Source organism: Taudactylus pleione, unplaced genomic scaffold, assembly GCF_031769625.1.
Source record: "Taudactylus pleione unplaced genomic scaffold, aTauple2 ptg000495l, whole genome shotgun sequence".
NCBI lineage: Eukaryota > Metazoa > Chordata > Amphibia > Anura > Myobatrachidae > Taudactylus > Taudactylus pleione.
This window is the reverse complement of record NW_028284897.1, coordinates 75,892-97,870: the sequence shown is the minus strand read 5'-3', so window position 1 is coordinate 97,870 and position 21,979 is coordinate 75,892. Positions and strand designations below refer to the sequence as shown.

At 44.0% G+C, this 21,979-nt stretch overlaps 1 protein-coding gene across 8 annotated transcripts in view; it reads right to left on the bottom strand.

The window, feature by feature from the left end:
* LOC148502483 (uncharacterized) overlaps positions 1-20,609 on the bottom strand; it is a 170,174-nt gene extending 149,565 nt beyond the window's left edge. Inside the window, exons 1-7 of one of the 8 annotated variants that reach the window (XM_088449754.1) lie at positions 20,561-20,609; positions 20,346-20,443; positions 19,958-20,200; positions 15,327-16,001; positions 15,179-15,239; positions 13,869-13,871; positions 5,551-6,766 (exon numbers count right to left, since the gene is read on the bottom strand). In XM_088449754.1, coding sequence (XP_088305880.1) covers positions 5,551-6,766; positions 13,869-13,871; positions 15,179-15,239; positions 15,327-16,001; positions 19,958-20,200; positions 20,346-20,443; positions 20,561-20,594 — 2,330 coding nt within the window. In that variant the 5' untranslated portion in view covers positions 20,595-20,609. The other 7 variants (XM_088449757.1, XM_088449753.1, XM_088449755.1 and 4 more) reach the window with 7 other exon arrangements.
* Between the last annotated feature and the right edge of the window lie 1,370 nt (positions 20,610-21,979).

Here is a 21,979-nt window from a genome sequence, read left to right as displayed (position 1 = left end):
TGTGGTAATGAAAGACTAATGCGTCTCTCAAAAGGCGCCTCCACCCTTTTGCTGAGAGAGAACTGACCGAGTGTTACCGTGTATCAGATAACGTGATAAACCTACAAACCCCCAACTGTTGAATCTTAAAATAAACCTTTAGTACACTCCTGCCTATAAACCTCTAAGATTCACCTGCCTAGAACCTCTAAGACAAAACCTGCCTATACCTTCTAAAACCACAAGATGTTGCTAATTAGCGTTGTGTTTAATTATACCATTAATAAAACTCTAAGACAGTTGAATAGCGGTCCAACGCGCTAAAGATTATTATTCATGTAAAAGTACAGATGTTACCATGCTATGATCCAACAATGAGCGCAAAATAAATTGTACAAATATTATGTCATAAGGTACAGCCAATACATATGCGTGCGCTCTGGGACCAGATACCAGCATCGATTGAGACCTCCGTCGAACAGCATAACAGGAACACTGCAGACTGGCATCTTGTTTCAGAGCACTCACATATATACCCGTACTGGGATAAGCAATACAATAGAATACGTTGGCAGGTTCTCATTGGTTCCTCTTCTTGCTTCTTCCGTTACGGTACAATTCATAGGTCAGTGCAAAGACACAACCCAGCCTCTAACAGCCTGATTGTGTTCACCTTCCCGCTGCATAATAAATCTAATCTAACTATGGCATACAACATTTCAAGAAGTTATTCTCTCTAACATTCATATTTCATAGCCGCATGTTCTGATCTCACCGGAACGCTGTGGGAACAAAGTAGATCAGTACGGCACCAAACACAGTCCAATTGTCATTTACTAAGCCATAGTTACAGAAAACATTAATTTCTTTATATGCTAGCTTTGCGACTAAACCAAGTAATAATTATCCTTTTTGCGTTACGGGACCATTGCTTTTAAATGTATGCGGGGAGAAACAGCAGTGAATTGCGTTGTGCGTCTGAGGGTCGGTGGGGCACTCAGCGAGCAGCACTAAGCTGGAAAGGCATCTATGTGTGTGTGTGGCCATGCCAGTATGATTTTGGGAAGCATCACTAAAAAGCTGACTGTGTTCTGTTTAACATTGTGTGTATGAGTTGCAGGGAATTTTGCTACTTTTCAAATATAAGTCTGTGTGTGATATTATACACGTAAGTCCATGCATGATGGGCCACATGCACACATACATATATACACACACAAGCACACATACATACATATATATACACATAAGCACACATGTATTTTTCTGATGTTTTTAAACTGCAATTGCAAAATGTGTTTATACAGTGAATTTAGTTCTCATACAGGGTGGAGGCTCCCAGCAGTGTAGTCGGAGCCCCACTCTTTATTCTGCTTGTTTTGGTTGTGGGGATGGTGTGTAGCTCCATAGCTAGGCTACATTACAATTGCCACAGCTCATATATTCTTATGTAAAAATGCTCATAGCACCACGGTATATTGCGTTGTGTTATGGTATAGGGATGTTCTCCAGGATGGGCTTTGTATAGGATTCCAAATGCTAATAAGTTAGTGTTTATGTGTTAAACACTGTCTGCATGCGTTTGAGGGAAGGCTGACTATCTATTTTTTTTACAAAATAGTGCTGTGAGATTTTATCATGTTGGGAAGTCATTTTTATGTGTGCTGAAAACTGTCGGTATGTGTTGGGGAAGATTATGAAAAAGCTGTTCGTGTTACCTTTTAGCAACTTTGCGTGCTGAATAGCTAAATTGCGACTTTTTAGCAATATGGCGCTGTATGTTGGTATTATGTATTTTTGGCAAGATGGCACTGTGTAAGCTTTCTTTTTCTAAAATGGAGTCTTGCTGCCATTCGCAATATGGCGTCTTTCAGGTTTTTTAGAATGCAAACAAATTCTGTCTTACCCAATTATCCGGTTTCGACAAAATCCACACAGAAGACCTATCAAATGTCACACAAAGCAGTGATAGCGTATTAGTCCACACAGAATTTCTGGGATATCACACAGTCGAAACTATCACAGTTCACACAGCAGTGATAGCGTATAAGTCCACACAGGACTGGTGATGCATTCCACTAAGCACCTTGGGAGAGCAATACCTCTTAGCCAAAGTCAGTGACTAATATCAGGAGCTGCCCTCGGCGACCTCTTTTAAAACCTTCCAATTTCCCACAATGCTTGTGCCCACCTAGAGGATTTGCAAAGTTCCCCGATTGGTGTGTCCCTTATTCTGTACTGTTGAACACATGCTGGCTTGGCTCTGTGTTGACTACCAAAGTCCAGAGAGGAACAAAGGGGAGCAAATAGAAGGAACAATGACCAGGTAATTGGTTTAAGTCCTGAGTGTCCCCTGCAGAGCTGGAAATTAGCCCACAAGGTCCTTTTTCTATGAGATGTTATATTGATCTACTGGTTACTTCCTGTGTGGCTAGGTCAGAATAACGAATGGATAAAACAAGTATATGGAAAAGGGCTAAACATAAGGGCTTAAAAGTATTAAACATTACATTTCCTCACATTATTACAGTACATAATATACCTGCTAATGAAAAAGTTTAAGCCCTGTGAATGAACACCCATATCGGGACTTTTATACCAGCAGACGGATAGAGGAACAAATGGGCTAAAAAGTTCATTAATTGATGTAGAGAATGAGATACTGCAAATACATATTTACCACACATCTCATTTCCTCATTATATATATCCTAACTAGGGGAGCACTGACACCCTTTTTTCAATATTTGTGACTTGTAAGTGTCCATCAATGTCCCCATCACTTTCTGCAAATTTGTAAAATTTTGAGTCCAGATCTTGGTACAGCAGTTGGCAACGGTACACGGGATACCACGGTCAGGGGTGCCCGCTTGCCTCACCATGCCACATCTGGATGAGCATGCATTCCTGCTCTGTTGCCCTTTCTCCCAATTCCACTAACTAATCTGCTAGGGTATCCATTCCACCACCTCGGAACGTGGGGTTTCCTATCCTGCTGGGGAATGTTGGGAAACAATTGCTGTAAGAGGGTGAGGTGGGACTTGTAGCTCTCACCAAATTCAGAGGGGCATCCACTGTTTGGTCATCCTCGTGAATGCTGTTGCCATCAGCACTTCTCACCTCCAGCTGGTGCGACGCTTTTAAGTTCATGAACTCCTCGCTCATGTCACTATTGGTTGCTACGTATGGTATATGCCACAATCCAGAGAAGAGAGAAAGGAATCAGTTTTACTTTTAATAGTGTGCACTCATGTCCCCAATAAGGTCTATAATGCTTTAAAAAAAACATTTATTCCATGCATTAAAAAACAGGTATTTATATCCCCTTATAGTAATGTTAGAGATAATTATTGCTTAGTATTACATATAAATCAAATCTATGATAATGTATATAAAAACAAATAGTAAAAAATATAAACAGTGATAAGAAAACTTTGTGTGAAATAAAGAAATATAAAAACAAGTCTGTGCTGTCTTTATTCCTCAGTATATAATGCAATCCATTGGTGGTGTGTGTTCTCCTGTACCAGATAGATCTGCAGTCACAGCTGATACATAAAGTAGCTACTCATGTATCCTTATGCTCCATCTCCAGTAATTGTTACTAATAAATGTTACAATGTCCTGTAGTAACGATCTCACAATTTATTATATCTGCTCAGATCCATGTAAGCATACAGTGAGATGTGAGTGGTTCCTGCTTATCTTCTACTTCATATAATTCTGCTATGAAGAGAAAAGGTATTAGGCTTATTTAGTCTGTGATGTCTTCAGGAATCATTTCCAACACCGTGTAGTGAGTTATTTTGTATGAACTAGTAATATCTGTATACAAACATCCACTGCTATGCGACAAACCCCAGTTACATATTCACACTTTATAGTCATATCATGCCATTCATTTAGTAAATGCTGCTTGTGATATGTTCAAATATTTATTCTTTTTATTGAAGCCAAAGAATGGCATTAAGCAGTATTTTTTTTGTGAAAATACAGTCGGGTGCATAAATATTGGGACATTGACAGAATTTTCATATTTTGGCCTCTATTCACCACCACAATGGCTTTTAAATGAAACAAACAAGATGTGCTTTAACTGCAGACTTTCAGATTTAATTTGAGGGTAATTACATCCAAATCAGGTGAACGGTGTAGGAATTAAAATGGTTTCTATATAATAGTCTATATATCAGAAACGCGTTGGCGTGTGTGTACCCCGATGTCTGTGAATGACAACGTTCATAGACATATCGCATCGGCTGTGCAGCACTACAGTTCGGCGATATATCGTTGCATCTCTCTACTGGCGGTTCGTTGACCGTCTGTACACTTGCTGAAGGGACTGACGTCACAGCTGGGTGGGCAAATTTAAATGCCCTCCTTGCTGTGATGACAGGATATATCTAGCAGCCAATCAGTAAGTGTGTACAGATTAATTGATCGACACGATGTGTACCCAGCTTAAGACTGAACTGGCAGGATCTGTACACATTACACAGACTGTACATACAATGTATTACATGGATTGTGCCAAACACAAACCATTGTATGTGATACACACAGTTGTATCCCTCTGTAGGGGCAATAAGTAACCTCAATGGTGCTGATGTCTGTTCTCCATTGGTTCCTCTTGGCACCAGCCATACCTGTTATTACATTACACCACCGCCAGTGATGTCACACACATCCCCTTACTAGCGCCATCATAGAAACTAGGGATAATTCTATAACAAGAAGATATCCCACATCTATCCCTGAGTGATGACAGCACATTAATGTAACAAACATAAAACTATGACGTGATACAAAAGGTAGAACAATAACACTAAGATATTACACTGCATTTATTACACTATCAGTACATATCATAGCATCATCCTCTGTGCTCAGGAGAGGGAGCACGGTTCTACTATAGACACACAAATATACACAGAGACTCCACCCAGAGCACCAGGAGCACCCACATATAGGACAGCCCTTATTCCTCACACTTGTGGTGTCCTGGTGATGGCGCCACTAACTGAAGAACAATTTATGAGTGTAGAAGTCTTTTCATTTCTGGAAAACAAACCTATGACATCACAGTGATCATTTATGACATCACATTTCTCTGGACACCTGGCATCTTTGTATATCACAGGTTATTGCTGGTGGGGAGGAGACTTATGGGCGGAACATGTTTGCCAGGTGTCAGACCAAATGTCCCATTACAAGTCACTATGAAGTTACCCCAAGTCCCATGAGCACAGTCCATGTTCTCTTGCACTATTTTATGCCATTTTTGGTGATACAATTCCAAGAGTGACCTTACATGCTGTAACATGACAATGAATGTATATTATTTTGTGAGATGGAAAGTAACAGGACATAAAAAAAAATCAATGTAATCAGTAGCACAAACCATGCCTGCTCAGCACTTTATATAATGAAAAAATAATGTACGAAGAGCTCATCTCAGGAAATATATTATGTATGAGATTTGCTCTTTAGATAAACTATTTCCCTTTCATAGTTTCCCATTTAAATGTGTGTGAAAAATATTCCACAAGATCTGACTTATGTTATTTCTCTGTCAGAGCATGGAAATGGCTTCTCGTCTGTGTGATGTCTCTGATGTTTAACAAGCTGTGATTTCTCTGCAAAACATTTCCCACATTCAGAACATGAAAATGGTTTCTCACCTGTGTGAGTTCTCTTGTGTACATGAAGAGCCGTTTTGTATCTAAAACATTTCCCACACTCAGAGCATGGAAATGGTTTCTCACCTGTGTGACATCTCTGATGTTTAACAAGAGATGATTTGTCTGCAAAACATTTCCCACACTCAGAGCATGGAAATGGCTTCTCACCTGTGTGACATCTCTGATGTTTAACTAGATTTGATTTCAGTGTAAAATATTTCCCACACTGAGAGCATGGAAATGGTTTCTCACCCGTGTGACATCTCTGATGTTTAACAAGAGATGATTTGTCTGCAAAACATTTCCCACACTCAGAGCATGGAAATGGCTTCTCACCTGTGTGACATCTCTGATGTTTAACAAGACTTGATTTCAGTGTAAAACATTTCCCACACTCAGAGCAAGGAAATGGTTTCTCACCTGTGTGACATCTCTGATGTGTAATAAGATTTGATTTCAGTGTAAAACATTTCCCACACTGAGAGCATGGAAATGGTTTCTCACCTGTGTGACATCTCTGATGTTTAACTAGATTTGATTTCAGTGTAAAACATTTCCCACACTGAGAGCATGGAAATGGTTTCTCACCTGTGTGACATTTCTGATGTGTAACAAGAGTTGATTTCCGAGTAAACCATTTCCCACATTCAGAACATGAAAATGGTTTCTCACCTGTGTGAGTTCTCTCGTGTACATGAAGAGCCGTTTTGTGTCCAAAACATTTTCCACACTGAGAGCATGGAAATGGTTTCTCACCTGTGTGAAATCTTTGATGTTTAACAAGAGCTGATTTCTGTGTAAAACCTTTCCCACACTCAGGACATGAAAATGGCTTCACAAGTATATTAGCTGGCCGATGGGCAATACGCTTTGTTCTCTTTGTAGAACATGTGGCATCTATATTATTGGGAAATATATTATCTACTCTAAGAGCTGTAATAGATGTACCGATATCTGAGTTATGAGGAGAACATGACACATCAGAAGGCTGAGATGACATATCTGTACTGAGAAGAACTGGAGAATCTCGTCTGATGTCATCATTTATTGCAGAATGTGGAGATATAATTAGATGGTCCTGCGATATATTCCATCTGTTACATCCATCTGTTGGGAAAATAATAAATGTACAGTAATATGAATGTTTTAACGAGATAAGGCTAATTAAAAAAACCAACACATTAAGGACGTATAAAAGGTACAAATTGTAACTGACATTTTAAACTGTGCGAATATATATATATATATATATATATATAAAAAAGTACAGGTGGCACTCACAAAAAATAATTGTCCATGCTGCTGGGGTGCGAAGTTCTCAGGCATCACTATAGATACAGTCCAGAGCTAGCCAAAATATAAATATATAGAGAGAGCACTCACCAGTCTTCTTGATACAAAAAAAGTTAGAAACTTGTAATTTATTCACTCAAACCGTGACAATAAAGTGCATGTCGATGTTTCGGGTCTCACACTACCCTTTGTCAAGACCCAGAGACCAAAATGTCACCAGTAGTAGCCAGCATCAACCATATCAAATGCCCCTTAAATAGCTAATGCAACCCCACAGGTCACACCCACATAATCGAGTTAAAGACACACTGCTGTGTATAATCTAGATAATAAGCACACCTCACTGATTCATAGAGCAACGTGTACCTCTTACAGTAGTTTATGAGCTAATAGACAACTCTAACATACATACCGTTGTGGAGGAATCAATCAGCAATGCCGCATGCATTCCAACCTCATGGAACGCACAGCTGATAATCCACCTTAGTGTTGCGATCATGTTGTCCTGCGAGGGATGCCGCTGGCAACATCACTGGACTATGACACAACCAGTGCCAATATGTAATCAAATCGCGTCACTGGTTACAAGTCCCCGGCCAGAGCAGGAAAGGCTGTCAGCGTGTGCGTGTTCAGCACAGCAGAGAGCATGCCAGGTCACAAGGTCACATGGTATAAATAAACAGAACCCAGAACCAATGGGTTTATAGAGTGTAGAGTTATTTCCTGTTGTTACCATGGTCCCCACATTAACACCAGGGTTCTGGTGATTGATTAGTTTATTCATACCATGTGACCTGGCGTGCTTTCCGCTGTGCTGAACACATGACACACACAAGCTGACCACCTTTCCTGCTCTGGCCGGGGACTTGTAACCAGTGACGTGACTTGAGTACATATTGGCACTGGTAGTGTCATAGTCCAGTGATGGTGCCAGCGGCATCCCTCGCAGGACAACATGATCGCAGCACTAAGGTGGATTATCAGCTGTGCGTTCCATGAGGGTGGAACGCATGCGGCATTGCTGATTGATTCCTCCACAACGGTATGTATGTTAGAGTTGTCTATTAGTCCATAAACTACTATAAGAGGTACACTTTGCTCTATGAATCAGTGAGGTGTGGTTATTATCTAGATTATACACAGCAGTGTGTCTTTAACTCGATTATGTGGGTGTGGCCTGTGGGGTTGCATTAGGTCAGTGGTCTTCAACCTTGGCCCTCCAGCTGCTATGGAACTACAGATTCTAGGATGCCCTGCCACAGTTTTAGCATGCTGTTATATCAAAACAGTGGCAAGGCATGCTGGGATGTGTAGTTCCACAGCAGCTGGAGGGCCAAGGTTGAAGACCCATGCATTAGGTATTTAAGGGGCATTTGATATGGTTGATGCTGGCTACTACTAGTGAAATTTTGGTCTCTGGGTCTTGACAAAGGGTCGTGTGAGACCCGAAACATCGACATGCACTTTATTGTCACCAGGTGAGTGAATAAGTTACAAGTTTCTAACTTGTATCAAGAAGACTGGTGAGTGCTCTCTCTCATATATATATATAGTACATATTTATTTTAAAAATATGAAGTGCCTGTGGCAGAGGTGAATTTATATGCTTTCGCCTCCAGATGCGCACGATCAATGAGATGTAATGAAAACAGGATTTTGGTACTTACCGTTAAATCTCTTTCTCCGATTCCAGAGGCGACACTGGAGTCTCAGTACAGTGAGGTATAGATGTGGGATAACTGGGAGCTGGCACTTTAATAAATTTGAATAGTAGCTAGCTCCTCCCCCTCTATACCCCCCTACAGGTCACTCTAAACTGTGCCCGAGGAGAGCTGGAAATAGAATAACAGAGGAGCAGAAAACTAGAACATACCTAAACAACAAGCAAATATGCAAACAAATCAAGCAGAAAAAACTTGAAGAAAAAACTGACTGTACAAACCTGGCAGAACAATAACAAATGCAGGTGGAACAGTGCCGGGTGGGCATCCAGAGTCCCCTGTGGAATCGGAGAAAGGGATTTAACGGTAAGTACCAAAATCCTGTTTTCTCCTTCATTCACTAGGGGACACTGGAGTCTCAGTACAGTGGGGACATCCCAGAGCTCACATCCCGGGCAGGAGACCACCGAGAACCCTGCAAAACAGCACGGCCATACTGTGAAGCAGAAGCCGCAAACGTGTCAAAACGGTAAAACTTTGTAAAAGTATGCCGGCCCGAGCAAGTGGCCGCTCGACAAAACTGGGTCAGGGAAACCCCACAGGCAGCCGCCCACGGAGGACCCACTGAGCGTGTAGAATATGCTATGATTGAAGTAGGTGGCTGCTTTGATGCAGTCAGATAGGCTTGTCTGATTGTCAGACAAATCCATCTAGAAATAGTAGCCTTAGAAGCCGGCCAAGCTGGCCGCGCCATATCATATCGAACAAACAGCATATCCGACTTCCGAAGGGATGCTGTCCTACCAACATAAATCCAAAGAGCCTGGACAACATCTCGGGATCTGGAAGCCAAAGAATCCCCTTTATACACCGGAACTACTATTGGTTGGTTGATGTGAAACGCCGACACTACCATAGGCAAAAAGGATAACTGCGTACGTAGCTCAGCCCTATCCTCATGAAAAATTAGGTAAGGTGGACGACAAGAAAGCGCCCCTAGCTCAGACACACGCCTAGCAGAGGCGAGCGCCAACAGGAGAACCACTTTCCATGATAAAAATTTTAATTCCACTGTTTGTAAAGGTTCAAATAGGGAAGATTGGAGAAAAGAGAGGACCAAATCCAAATCCCATGGGGCAGTAGGAGGTACAAACGGAGGTTGTAATCTGACAACCCCTTGTAGAAAAGTCTGGACATCCGGTAATAATGCTAGTCGCTTTTGAAAGAAAATCAACAAAGCCGATACTTGAACTTTTAAAGATCCCAGACAAAGGCCTGCTGCTAAACCAGCCTGTAGAAAAAGAAGCAGCCTGGCTAAGTTGAATTCTGGCGGTGGCGCACCCTTGCGTTCACGCCAAGCGACGTATGCCTTCCATATGCGATGATAGGGCTTAGAGGTAACTTCCTTTCTAGCCCTTAACATAGTAGGAACCACCCTGGAAGGGATACCCTTCTTTCTTAAGAGAGCCCTTTCAACAGCCACGCCGTCAAACTAAGCTGCTTTAAGTCCTGATAAATAAACAGACCCTGTTCCAGTAGATCTTGTTGCAGAGGAGGAGGCCACGGGTCGTCTATCAGAAGATGTAGTTTGGAATACCACGCCCATCTGGGCCAGTCTGGAGCCACAACAGAACCTTTACCCCTTCTCGTTTGATTCTTTGCAGCAGACAAGGAAGAAGTGGTGGAAACAGGTAGACAAACTGAAACCACCAAGGAGCTGTTAGAGCATCCACCACCACTGCCTGTGGATCCCTTGTCCTGGAGCAGTAACATGGCAGTTGATGGTTCAGTCTCGATGCCATAAGATCTACCTGAGGGACCCCAACGCTGAATCAGTTGTTGGAAGACCTGCGGATTGAGCATCCACTCTCCCGGATGAATGTCCTGTCGACTGAGGTAATCGGCCTCCCAATTTTCTACCCCTGGTATGAAAATTGCTGATATCGCTACCGCATATTCCTCTGCCCAGAGAAGAATGCGGCTTACCTCGCTCATGGCGGACCGACTCTTGGTACTGCCCTGTTAGTTGATGTACGCCACAGCCGTGGTGTTGTCGGATTGCACTCTGATGGCCTGGCCCTTCAACAGAGGATGTGCCACCTGAAGAGCATAGAACACGGCCCTTAGCTCCAGAATGTTTATGGGCAGTACTGCCTCCAGTAAGTCCAGCGGCCCTGAAAGTGTCTTCTCTGAGTCACTGCCCCCCATCCTCTCAGACCTGCGTCTGTGGTGGTGAGAATCCATTCCCACAATGCAAACCTCTTGCCTGCCAATAGGTGAGAGGAATTCAGCCACCAAAGGAGAGATGTCTGAGTCCTGGGTGACAGTTGAACTCGCTGGTGAACGAAGAGGTGGGACCCTGACCACTGACAGAGAAGGTCCAGTTGGAATGGATGGGCATGGAACCTCCCGTATTGGATGGCCTCAAAAGACGCAACCATCTTTCCCAGAAGGCGAATACACAGGTGCACTGACACCCTGCGATGATGCAGTATCAATCGCACCATGTGTTGAATGGAGGTGACTTTTTCCTGCGGAAGAAGTACCTTTTGCTCCACTGTGTCCAAAATCATCCCTAGGAAAGGCAGACGCTGTGTAGGCTGCAGATGAGATTTTTGGTAATTCAGGATTCATCCGTGTTGCAACAGCAGACTCTGTGTTACCCGGATGTCCTGCAGTAATTGAGAGACTGACGGAGCCTTGAGGAGTGCCTGATGAGGAGGCCAAATGGGAATGTGGGATAAGCATCCTTTATGTCTAAGGATACGAGAAACTCGCCCCTCTTTAGCCCTGCAATGACGGATTGCAGGGACTCCATCTTGAACTTGAAGGTCCGCAAATAAGGATTGAGATGTTTCAAGTTCAGAATGGGTCTCACCGAGCCGTCTTGCTTGGGAACCGCAAACAAGCTGGAATAAAAACCTTGACCCTGCTGGTGGATAGGGACATGCACTATTACTCGAGAAGACAGTAGCTTTTGTATTGCCTCCTGTATAACAACCCGTTTGTCCGCAGATGCCGGCAAACCAGTTGTTAAAAAAATGAGGAGGAGGTTGGATCTGAAAATCCAGCTTCAACCCCTGAATAATGATGTCCCGGACCCACGCATCCTGGCAAGACTTGGTCCAAACTTCCTTGAAGTAGCAAAGGCGAGCTCCCACCCTGGGGTCCCCCAGGAGAGAAGGGAGTGCGTCATGCTGGAGGCTTAACTGAAGCCTTATCCTGCTGGGAGGAGGATGCAGTGGCTCTACCCCGCCTCTGGGACCCCGGGAGATAGCGGGAGCGCCTCTGCCACGGCCCCTGAATCTCCATGGAATACGAAAGGCCTTTCCGGCAAAGGGCTTCATGGGGGGAGGAGCAGCAGATGGGAGATAAGTGGACTTACCACCTGTGGCTTGAGATATCCACTTATCCAGTTCCGTTCCAAACAGAGCTTGTCCTGTGAATGGAAGCGCTTCCATGGCTCTCTTGGATTCCGCCTCCGCCTGCTATTGTCGCAGCCACAGGGCTCTGCGGGCTGAGACAGCCAAGGCCGAGGATCTAGAGGAAAGACTACAAATATCCTTAGAAGCCTCTCCAAGAAAAGCAGGAGACTTTGCAATCTATTCCGCTAGAGGAACCAGATCCTCCGCCAGAGCCCCAGTCTTAAGGCCCTCAGCGAGCTGCATAGCCCATGCTTCCAACGCCTTGTTGACCCAACAGCTGACTAATGCGGGTCAAAGAGACACCCTGCTACAGTGTACATTGACTTCAAGGTAGTTTCTACAGGGGTATTCAATTTGGAGCGAAAAGTCCGTGCTGGACTTTTCACTCCACATCGCTGATTTTCCTGGGATAAAGTATCGGGCGCGCACCTGCTTTATCCCCGTATTCAATTAAAAAGCTACGAAAACGGGGGCCGGTGAAATAGGATCGGCGAAAAAACACGGGATTTACCTGGAATAAATTGTAGGACCCCCCTAAAGCTGTCAAAACATAGGGGATCACTATGGGTACCCCCGTTTTAGCCTGCAAATGAAAGCCAGGGTTTTGAATAGCCGCGGCAGGTGTTTTTTTTCCGACATTGAAGAAGTGATGCAGAAGAGCACTTAGGTTTTTTTTTTCTTTTTTTAAGTGGTTCCATCAAATTTGGGGTACATGAAAATGGGTACTAGCATATTTTTATGTCCCTAAACTAATTTTTTAAAAATTCTGCAAAAATGCACCTGCCGCTAATAATCTATTCTAGAAAACACCTGCCGCTAATAGCCTATTCTAGAAAACACGTGCTGCGTACTCACAGAATATCCCTGAACCTATTTCCCTATTTTTAAACACTTTTTAATTATTTTTTTTTCACCCCAATTTTTAAAAATATTTTTTGGGGTGTCCCTAATTTTTTTTTAAACTTTTTTTTGACACAGTTTATTTTTAAATGACATTCCCAGGGTTGCAGGCTATTTTTTTTTAAGCATGCACCCCTAAACCCCAATTCTGCACTTTTTTTGGCCACCTATTCAGTGGTGAAAAGTTATCCCCGTTTTTTTTCAAAGACTTTTCGAACCTGCGAATTGAATACGGGGATAATTGAAATCAGCGAAAAAGACGTCATCTGCGAAAATTTATCACAGATTCCGAAATTTTGGCTCCAAATTGAATACCCCTGATAGGGGCATAGAGGGAGATTATGCTATCAACCCCGTCCAACCAGCTCTGCTTCAGAGACCAGTGCTATTAACACAATATAATGCTGTAATCACTGTGTAAACACAGTCCAACCTGATCTTCACAAGTCTACCCCCACTGTGCAGGCACAATCTGGGCAGACAGATCTTATTCTCTGTGTTTGTAAAATGGCCACCAGCCTCCTTCTGGAAGTGCTGGGGCTGCTGGAAGGCAGAAGCTGAACTGTGTGTTAGGCTCCGCCCCCTCCATTCTTGCTGCTTAGTGTTTTTAATGCCCGCCTGTCATTTCCTCCTGGTCACCCTGCTAATCAGAGTGCCAGGAGTCACTAACCTTCTGCTGCCATGTGCTGCTGACGGCGGGCTTGCTAATGGAGAAGCACGACAAACGCCGCATGCAGCGCGTCTGGCTACCCCCCAGAGACAATGGTCTCTGTAGCTGTAGACCCCAGCGCGCGCTGCAAGCAGCGGCGATGAGGTCTCTTGGCAGCTCCAAAGAAACAGACAGGCAGGGGAAGTGAGCTGCCTGTCTGATCCTCATGCTGATCGAAGATCCATTGATTTGATTTTTAGCAGAGAGCTTTTGTATGTGACCAGCTCCCTTGGCACAAAATTTAGACTGACCTGTAGGGGGGTATAGAGGGGGAGGAGCTAGCTACTATTCAAATGTATTAAAGTGCCAGCTCCCGGTTATCCCACATCTATACCCCACTGTACTGAGACTCCAGTGTCCCCTACTGGATGAAGGAGAAATAGGATTCAAAACACGTACAATATAAAACTATACAAACAGCGTATCAATATAATTCACCCAAATCCTACAGAAGGGGTGCTCCAACCGCTGCAGACTGCGCTTGAGTAAGTAGAAGCTACCAGTAGCAGTGGTCGTCCCTGGCCGAGGGAGCCTTTGGAATATGAACAGGAACCACCAACGTGTTTCATGTGAAAACAAACTTCCTCAGGGATCAAATAGAAAATTCTAAATTACCCCATGAGTCTTCTTCTGTTTGCTTAGTGCTGGGCTGTATTCCAGATATGGAGTCCATTAAAAGTGGTTGAAAATGCGTCCTAGGAGAGGCCTTTATATTGAATCTATTACCTTTGAATGGAACCATACTCTGATAAGCACATCCATATTTCCATAAAAGTACGCACAATATCTTTACACAAACATCAATTGGTGTTTTATTTTATACCTCTATACACACCTTCTTGTCTTATTACTCTCTCTCTCTATACACACACTTATTGATTGGTTTATGAGGGCATTTAGATGTAACAATATACCCTCACAAGCTATTCTTCAGATGAAACTGCATCGGAACTACTAAACACGTCAGCATGAAACATCTAGTGAGCTAGATCAGAGCACTGATTAATCACAGTGAGTGGAATCTGTGTGAAGAACAGTCTACAGAAGTGTGGTGAGGATTCACATATTTCTACTTGATATATACAACTATCTGACATTTGTTCTATTGTCTGGTATGAGTAATATATTACATCCATTAAAGACTTAGGGGTACATTTACTAAAGTGAGAGTGTTTGTTTTAAAAGTGATGTTGCCCATAGCAACCAATCACATTCTAGCTATTATCTTCCAGAAGGTGCTAGTTAAATGTTAAGTAGAATCTGATTAGTTTTAAAAGTTATGTTGTACATAGTAACCAAATTCTAAAAATTCTCACTTTAGTAAATTTACCCCTTAGATTACAGTCCCGGTCTGATTGCACTTTCCATGTTTCATATAAATTGTGGACAGATCTGCAGTAACCACCTCTAATTAGATTTACAAATTAACAAACTGCTCACTAACAAAGTAAAGTTTAGGATAAGAGATTGTTGTAGTTACTGAGCAGGGAGAATATGAGACTCTTTTCTATAATAAGGGTTTATTACTCACCTGTACTGATATCTGTAGGGATTTCCTCCTCCTTACACTGCTGATCACCCCTCACATACGTCTCTTCTCCCTCTGTATCTTCTGCCTTTATATCAGTCACATACATCTCTTCTTCTTCCTCTATATCTTCTATCCTATTATCAGTCACATACGTCTCTTCTTCTCCCTCTATATCTTCTGCCTTCATATCAGTCACATACGTCTCTTCTTCCTCTGTATCTTCTGCCTTCATATCAGTCACATACGTCTCTTCTTCTCCCTCTGTATCTTCTGCCTTCATATCAGTCACATACGTCTCTTCTTCTCCCTCTATATCTTCTGCCTTCATATCAGTTACATAGGTCTCTTCTTCTCCCTCTATATCTTCTGCCTTCATATCAGTCACATACGTCTCTTCTTCTCCCTCTATATCTTCTGCCTTCATATCAGTCACATACGTCTCTTCTTCTTCCTCTATATCCTCTGCCTTCATATCAGTCACATATGTCTCTTCTTCTCCCTCTATATCTTCTACCTTATTATCAGTCACAAACGTCTCTTCTTCTCCCTCTATATCTTCTGCCTTTATATCAGTCGCATACGTCTCATCTTCTCCCTCTGTATCTTCTGCCTTATTATCAGTCACATACGTCTCTTCTTCTCCCTCTATACCTTCTGCCATATTATCAGTCACATATGTCTCTTCTTCTCCCTCTGTATCTTCTGCCTTCATATCAGTCACATACGTCTCTTCTTCTCCCTCTATATCTTCTGCCTTCATATCAGTCACATACGTCTCTTCTTCTCCCTCTATATCCTCTGCCTTCATATCAGTCACATTCATCTCTCCTTCTCCCTTTATATCTTCTGCCTCCATATCAGTCAGAAACGTCTCCTCATCTTCCTCTATGTCTTCTGCCTTAATATAAATCAGGTCTTCATTCTAAATTACCCACAAAACAACAAAATAACACTATAATAATGCCTGAATAAATTATATCAGAATACATATTATAATAGTATATCAGCATGTAATACAATCAATTAGGTGCAGATTAATTACTTAATGCAGGTCAATTAATGAAAAGTCACTTTGGTATTTAAATTTTCAGGAAGAGCCACTATTACCTGATCCTCCTGTGGGGTCCTGCGATTCTCCTCTGTACAATCCTGTGAATAAAGAGGACAGGGACATCTCTCTGGGGTATTTCTGTTACTGGGTTCATCTGTAGGAGACACACAGTGACTGAGTACATTGTATATATGTGATTATCAGGTGATGTGTGTACAGTAACCTACTGTATAATGGATGGGGAAAGGTCTCTAGGTATGACTCCCTATGCAGCATTTACCAAGTATATAACGAGGAATCTCAAAAATGTTGTAATAAACAGGTTGGAACAATGGAAATGTCAAAGCACTTTATATCAGGGAATAAATATCTATCATTAGTGTTTCATTTTAAAATATTCCCAAAAGATATGGTACAATGTATCCTAAGGGTCCTCACATCCCCAGCAGTGTGACAGGGCAGATCTGTGACATTATGTCTAGGGTCCTCACATCCCCAGCAGTGTGACAGGACAGATCTGTGACACTATGTCTAGGGTCCTCACATCCCCAGCAGTGTGACAGGGCAGATCTGTGACATTATGTCTAGGGTCCTCACATCCCCAGCAGTGTGACAGGGCAGATCTGTGACATTATGTCTAGGGTCCCCACATCCCCAGCAGTGTGACAGGGCAGATCTGTGACACTATGTCTAGGGTCCTCACATCCCCAGCAGTGTGACAGGGCAGATCTGTGACATTATGTCTAGGGTCCCCACATCCCCAGCAGTGTGACAGGGCAGATCTGTGACACTATGTCTAGGGTCCTCACATCCCCAGCAGTGTGACAGGGCAGATCTGTGACACTATGTCTAGGGTCCTCACATCCCCAGCAGTGTGACAGGGCAGATCTGTGACATTATGTCTAGGGTCCCCACATCCCCAGCAGTGTGACAGGGCAGATCTGTGACACTATGTCTAGGGTCCTCACATCCCCAGCAGTGTGACAGGGCAGATCTGTGACACTATGTCTAGGGTCCTCACATCCCCAGCAGTTTGACAGGGCAGGTCTGTGACACTACATCTAGGGTCCTCACATCCCCAGCAGTGTGACAGGGCAGATCTGTGACATTATGTCTAGGGTCCTCACATCCCCAGCAGTGTGACTGGGCAGATCTGTGACACTATGTCTAGGGTCCTCACATCCCCGGCAGTGTGACAGGGCAGATCTATGTCTAGGGTCCTCACATCCCCAGCAGTGTTACTGGGCAGATCTGTGACACTATGTCTAGGGTCCTCACATCCCCAGCAGTGTGACAGGGCAGATCTGTGACACTATGTCTAGGGTCCTCACATCCCCAGCAGTGTGACAGGGCAGATCTGTGACATTATGTCTACGGTCCTCACATCCCCAGCAGTGTGACTGGGCAGATCTGTGACACTATGTCTAGGGTCCCCACATCCCCAGCAGTGTGACAGGGCAGATCTGTGACACTACGTCTAGGGTCCTCACATCCCCAGCAGTGTGACAGGGCAGGTCTGTGACATTATGTCTAGGGTCCTCACATTCCCAGCAGTGTGACTTGGAAGATCTGTGACACTACGTCTAGGGTCCTCACATCCCCAGCAGTGTGACAGGGCAGACCTGTGACACTACGTCTAGGGTCCTCACATCCCCAGCAGTGTGACAGGGCAGGTCTGTGACACTACGTCTAGGGTCCTCACATCCCCAGCAGTGTGACAGGGCAGATCTATGACATTATGTCTAGGGTCCTCACATCCCCAGCAGTGTGACAGGGCAGATCTGTGAGACTGAACGTCTAGGGTCCCCACATACAGATGTCAGATAAAAATACCTAAAGAGCATCCTGGAGAAACGCCAAACAAACAATAAGGTAACAGCAGCCCAGGTGCCAGCAAATCTGGGGGATAACCACTAATAATTTACTTCCAGAATCCTGCATGGAAACTTCCACGTTGTCTGTATGAATTTGGGCCCGGAGGCAGGGAGAAAAGATCCCCAGACAGCAGCCTCCTTGGCCACCGAGTGTCATCTCCTTGGTGCTCCAAGAAAACAAATCAGCTGTGCTGGCTATCTCTCCCTGCATCTCCTCATGTCACTGCAGGAGGCCGCATGGGAGGCCACTCTGATTCCCTGGGAGGGGGAAGACCAGCAGCCCAAAATGGGACACAAATCCCCCTAGACCACCAGGGAAGAGATAAGTGCAATGATACTTTTAAATATTACACTTGTTTCAGACTTTCATACCAAACAAACCCCAGGGGCTAGTGCTGGAGCATAACTCTTTCAGTGGTGGGGTATTGTGAGCGAGGCTCCCAGTCTATAGCTCGTATCCCTGCATCTGGGACAAGACTCCCGAACACAATAACTCTCCCGCCGGACTTAATCCCCCTTCACACTTAGGTACCAGGATGGCTCCAAAAATATGAGATACACCAGATAGTGTGGGGAGGAGACTGGTCAGATGTCTGGGCTGGTAACACACAGTGACATGATGTGAGGGGGAGAGCAGGAGTATAATAGGGGCTTATGGCACCTGATGTATGAGATACACCAGAGAGTGTGGGGAGGAGACTGGTCAGATCTCTGGGCTGGTAACACACAGTGACACGATGTGAGGGGGAGAGCAGGAGTATAATTGGGGCTGATGGCTCCAGATGTATGAGATACACCAGAGTGTGGGGAGGAGACTGGTCAGATCTCTGGACTGGTAACACACAGTGACATTATGTGAGGGGGAGAGCAGGAGTATAATAGGGGCTGATAGCTCCTGATGTATGAGATACACCAGAGAGTGTGGGGAGGAGACTGGTCAGATCTCTGGGCTGGTAACAAACAGTGACACGATGTGAGGGGGAGAGCAGGAGTATAATAGGGGCTGATGGCTCCTGATGTATGAGATACACCAGAGAGTTTGGGGAGGAGACTGGTCAGATCTCTGGGCTGGTAACGCACAGTGACATTATGTGAGGGGGAGAGCAGGAGTATAATAGGGGCTGATGGCTTCTGATTCTGATGTATGAGATACACCAGAGAGCGTGGGGAGGAGACTGGTCAGATCTCTGGGCTGGTAACACACAGTGACATGATGTGAGGGGGAGAGCTGGAGTATAATAGGGGCTGATGGCACCTGATGTATGACATACACCAGAAAGTGTGGGGAGGAGACTGGTCAGATCTCTGGGCTGGTAACACACAGTGACACGATGTGAGGGGGAGAGCAGAGTATAATAGGGGCTGATGGCTCCTGATATATGAGATACACCAGAGTGTTGGGAGGAGACTGGTCAGATCTCTGGGCTGGTAACACACAGTGATATGATGTGAGGGGGAGAGCAGTATAAGAGGAACGGAGGAGGAGGTAGAAGAAGATGATTGTACTGACTGAAATATGATTTATTTATAATACGCCAATCATAGTGATGTATGCAAGATATGTAGGCATTCCCAAGTTCCATACACATAGGAGTTTACTATCTAACTACCTGATCACACAGGTGCAATGTGTCAGAAGTCAATTAACATACTACTATAGTTTTGGATTGGGGAAGGAAAGCCAAACCTGGGAGAACATACAATCTCCACACATATAATACACTGGTTAAAACCGAACACTATAACATGGTGCAGAGAGAGAATGTGACTCTTTTCTGTAATAAGTCTTTATTACTCACCTGTGCTGACATCTGTAAGGATTTCTTCCTCCTTACACTGCTGATCACCCCTCACATACATCTCTTCTTCTCCCTCTATATCTTCTGCCTTATTATCAGTCACATACGTCTCTTCTTCTCCCTCTATATCTTCTGCCTTCATATCAGTCACATACGTCTCTTCTCCCTCTATATCTTCTGCCTTCATATCAGTCACATATGTCTCATCTTCTCCCTCTATATCTTCTGCCTTCATATCAGTCACATATGTCTCTACTTCTCCATCTATATAATTTATCTTATTAGTCAGATCTTCACCCTAATTAAATCAGAGAATAAAAAAATGCAGAATGTCTGATGTCATTACTTGCGATAACACAGTATAATATCAGTGTATAAGACACACACAGCTTCTGTACAGATCATATAGTGACAGTCACTGTGGGACCCTATTTCCCATCTACCTGAAGCTCCTGTGGGATCCTGTGATTCTCCTCTATACACCGCTGTGAATAATGAGGATGGGGACATCTCTGTGGGTTATTTCTGATACTGGGTCCATCTGTAGAAGACACACAGTAACCGAGTACATTGTATATATATGATTATCAGATAATGTGTATATAGGAGGCCCTCATACATGCTCTCCCCTGTACAATAAATGACAGAATCCTCCTACCCAGTGATTTGAGTGTCCGATGATTCTCCATCATCACGTCCTTGTACAGACTCCTGTGTTCCTCTATATACTCCCCCTCCTGCATGGAAACACAGACAGTGACATCCTGACACCTTATAGCAACCTGACACACACAATGATAGTCACCACCCTGACACATCCCCTGGTGTTACTGTATAATGCCCCATTCCCAGCAGTCACCTCTCCAGTCATCACCCAGACACATCCCCTGGTGTTACTGTATAATGTCCCATTCCCAGCAGTTACCTCTCTAGTCATCACCCAGACACATCCCCTGGTGTTACTGTATATTTTCCCATATCCAGCAGTCACCTCTCCAGTCATCACCCAGACACATCCTCAGGTGTTACTGTATAATGTCCCATTCCCAGCAGTCACCTCTACAGTCATCACCCAGACACATCCCCTGGTGTTACTGTATAATGTCCCATTCCCAGCAGTCACCTCTCCAGTCAACACCCAGACACATCCCCTGGTGTTACTGTATAATGTCCCGTTCCCAGCAGTCACCTCTCCAGTCATCGGCTGAATGATCTTGTTGGTGAGTTCCAGGATCTTCTGGTCATTGTGTCTCTCATGTATCAGTGAGTGAGGTGGAGGCACTGTGATGGGGCTCTGGGTCCTGCCCAGTCCTCCTGACCCACGGGGATGGCTGCTTGGTGTCTCACACTCACCGGATGTCTTCTTCACTACTGTGTAATCCTGAGTATTGGGGAGACAACAATGAAAACATCAGTTAAACTCCACCAATATGGGGTTGTTTATTCACGTTTTAACTTTGCATAATATACAAGACTATTTTACCATATCAAGTCTTGTAACAATCTCCTATATATATATATATATATATATATATATAGGAAAATATATATATAGGAAAATATATATATATATATATATATATATATAGGAAAATGTTGAGTATGTCGTATGCAGATCTGACATATTTGTGTCAGTGACAAAAAGAAAAGAACATACTGTGAGCAATGTACCAAATCCCAACTCCATTGAGGACTGTGGGACTTATAATATATCTGACAATGGCTACCTGTTGCTCATTTATTACTATAGATATAAGTGAAGTCACTGTGACACTCCCAGATCCTCTCTCCTTCCCAGCCATGTTCCTGTATTATTACTAGGGTTCCCGCTAGGCTGTTTTAGCGGGGCGCGGCGCCCTGCCCTCTTTCTGGAAGGCAAAAAGTGCCCTGCCCTCCAGAAGGAGGGCAAAAAGCGCCCTGCCCTAACAGCCTGCGGGAGCCGTCTTCACCCGCGGGTCGCAGTGTCCTGCGGGTGAAGAAATGAGCGGTGACCAGGTCACCGCCGGAGAATAGACACCGGGGGCATGCGCCCGGCATCTATTCTCCCTGTCTGCAGGGCTTGGGGGCTGCCCGGCGT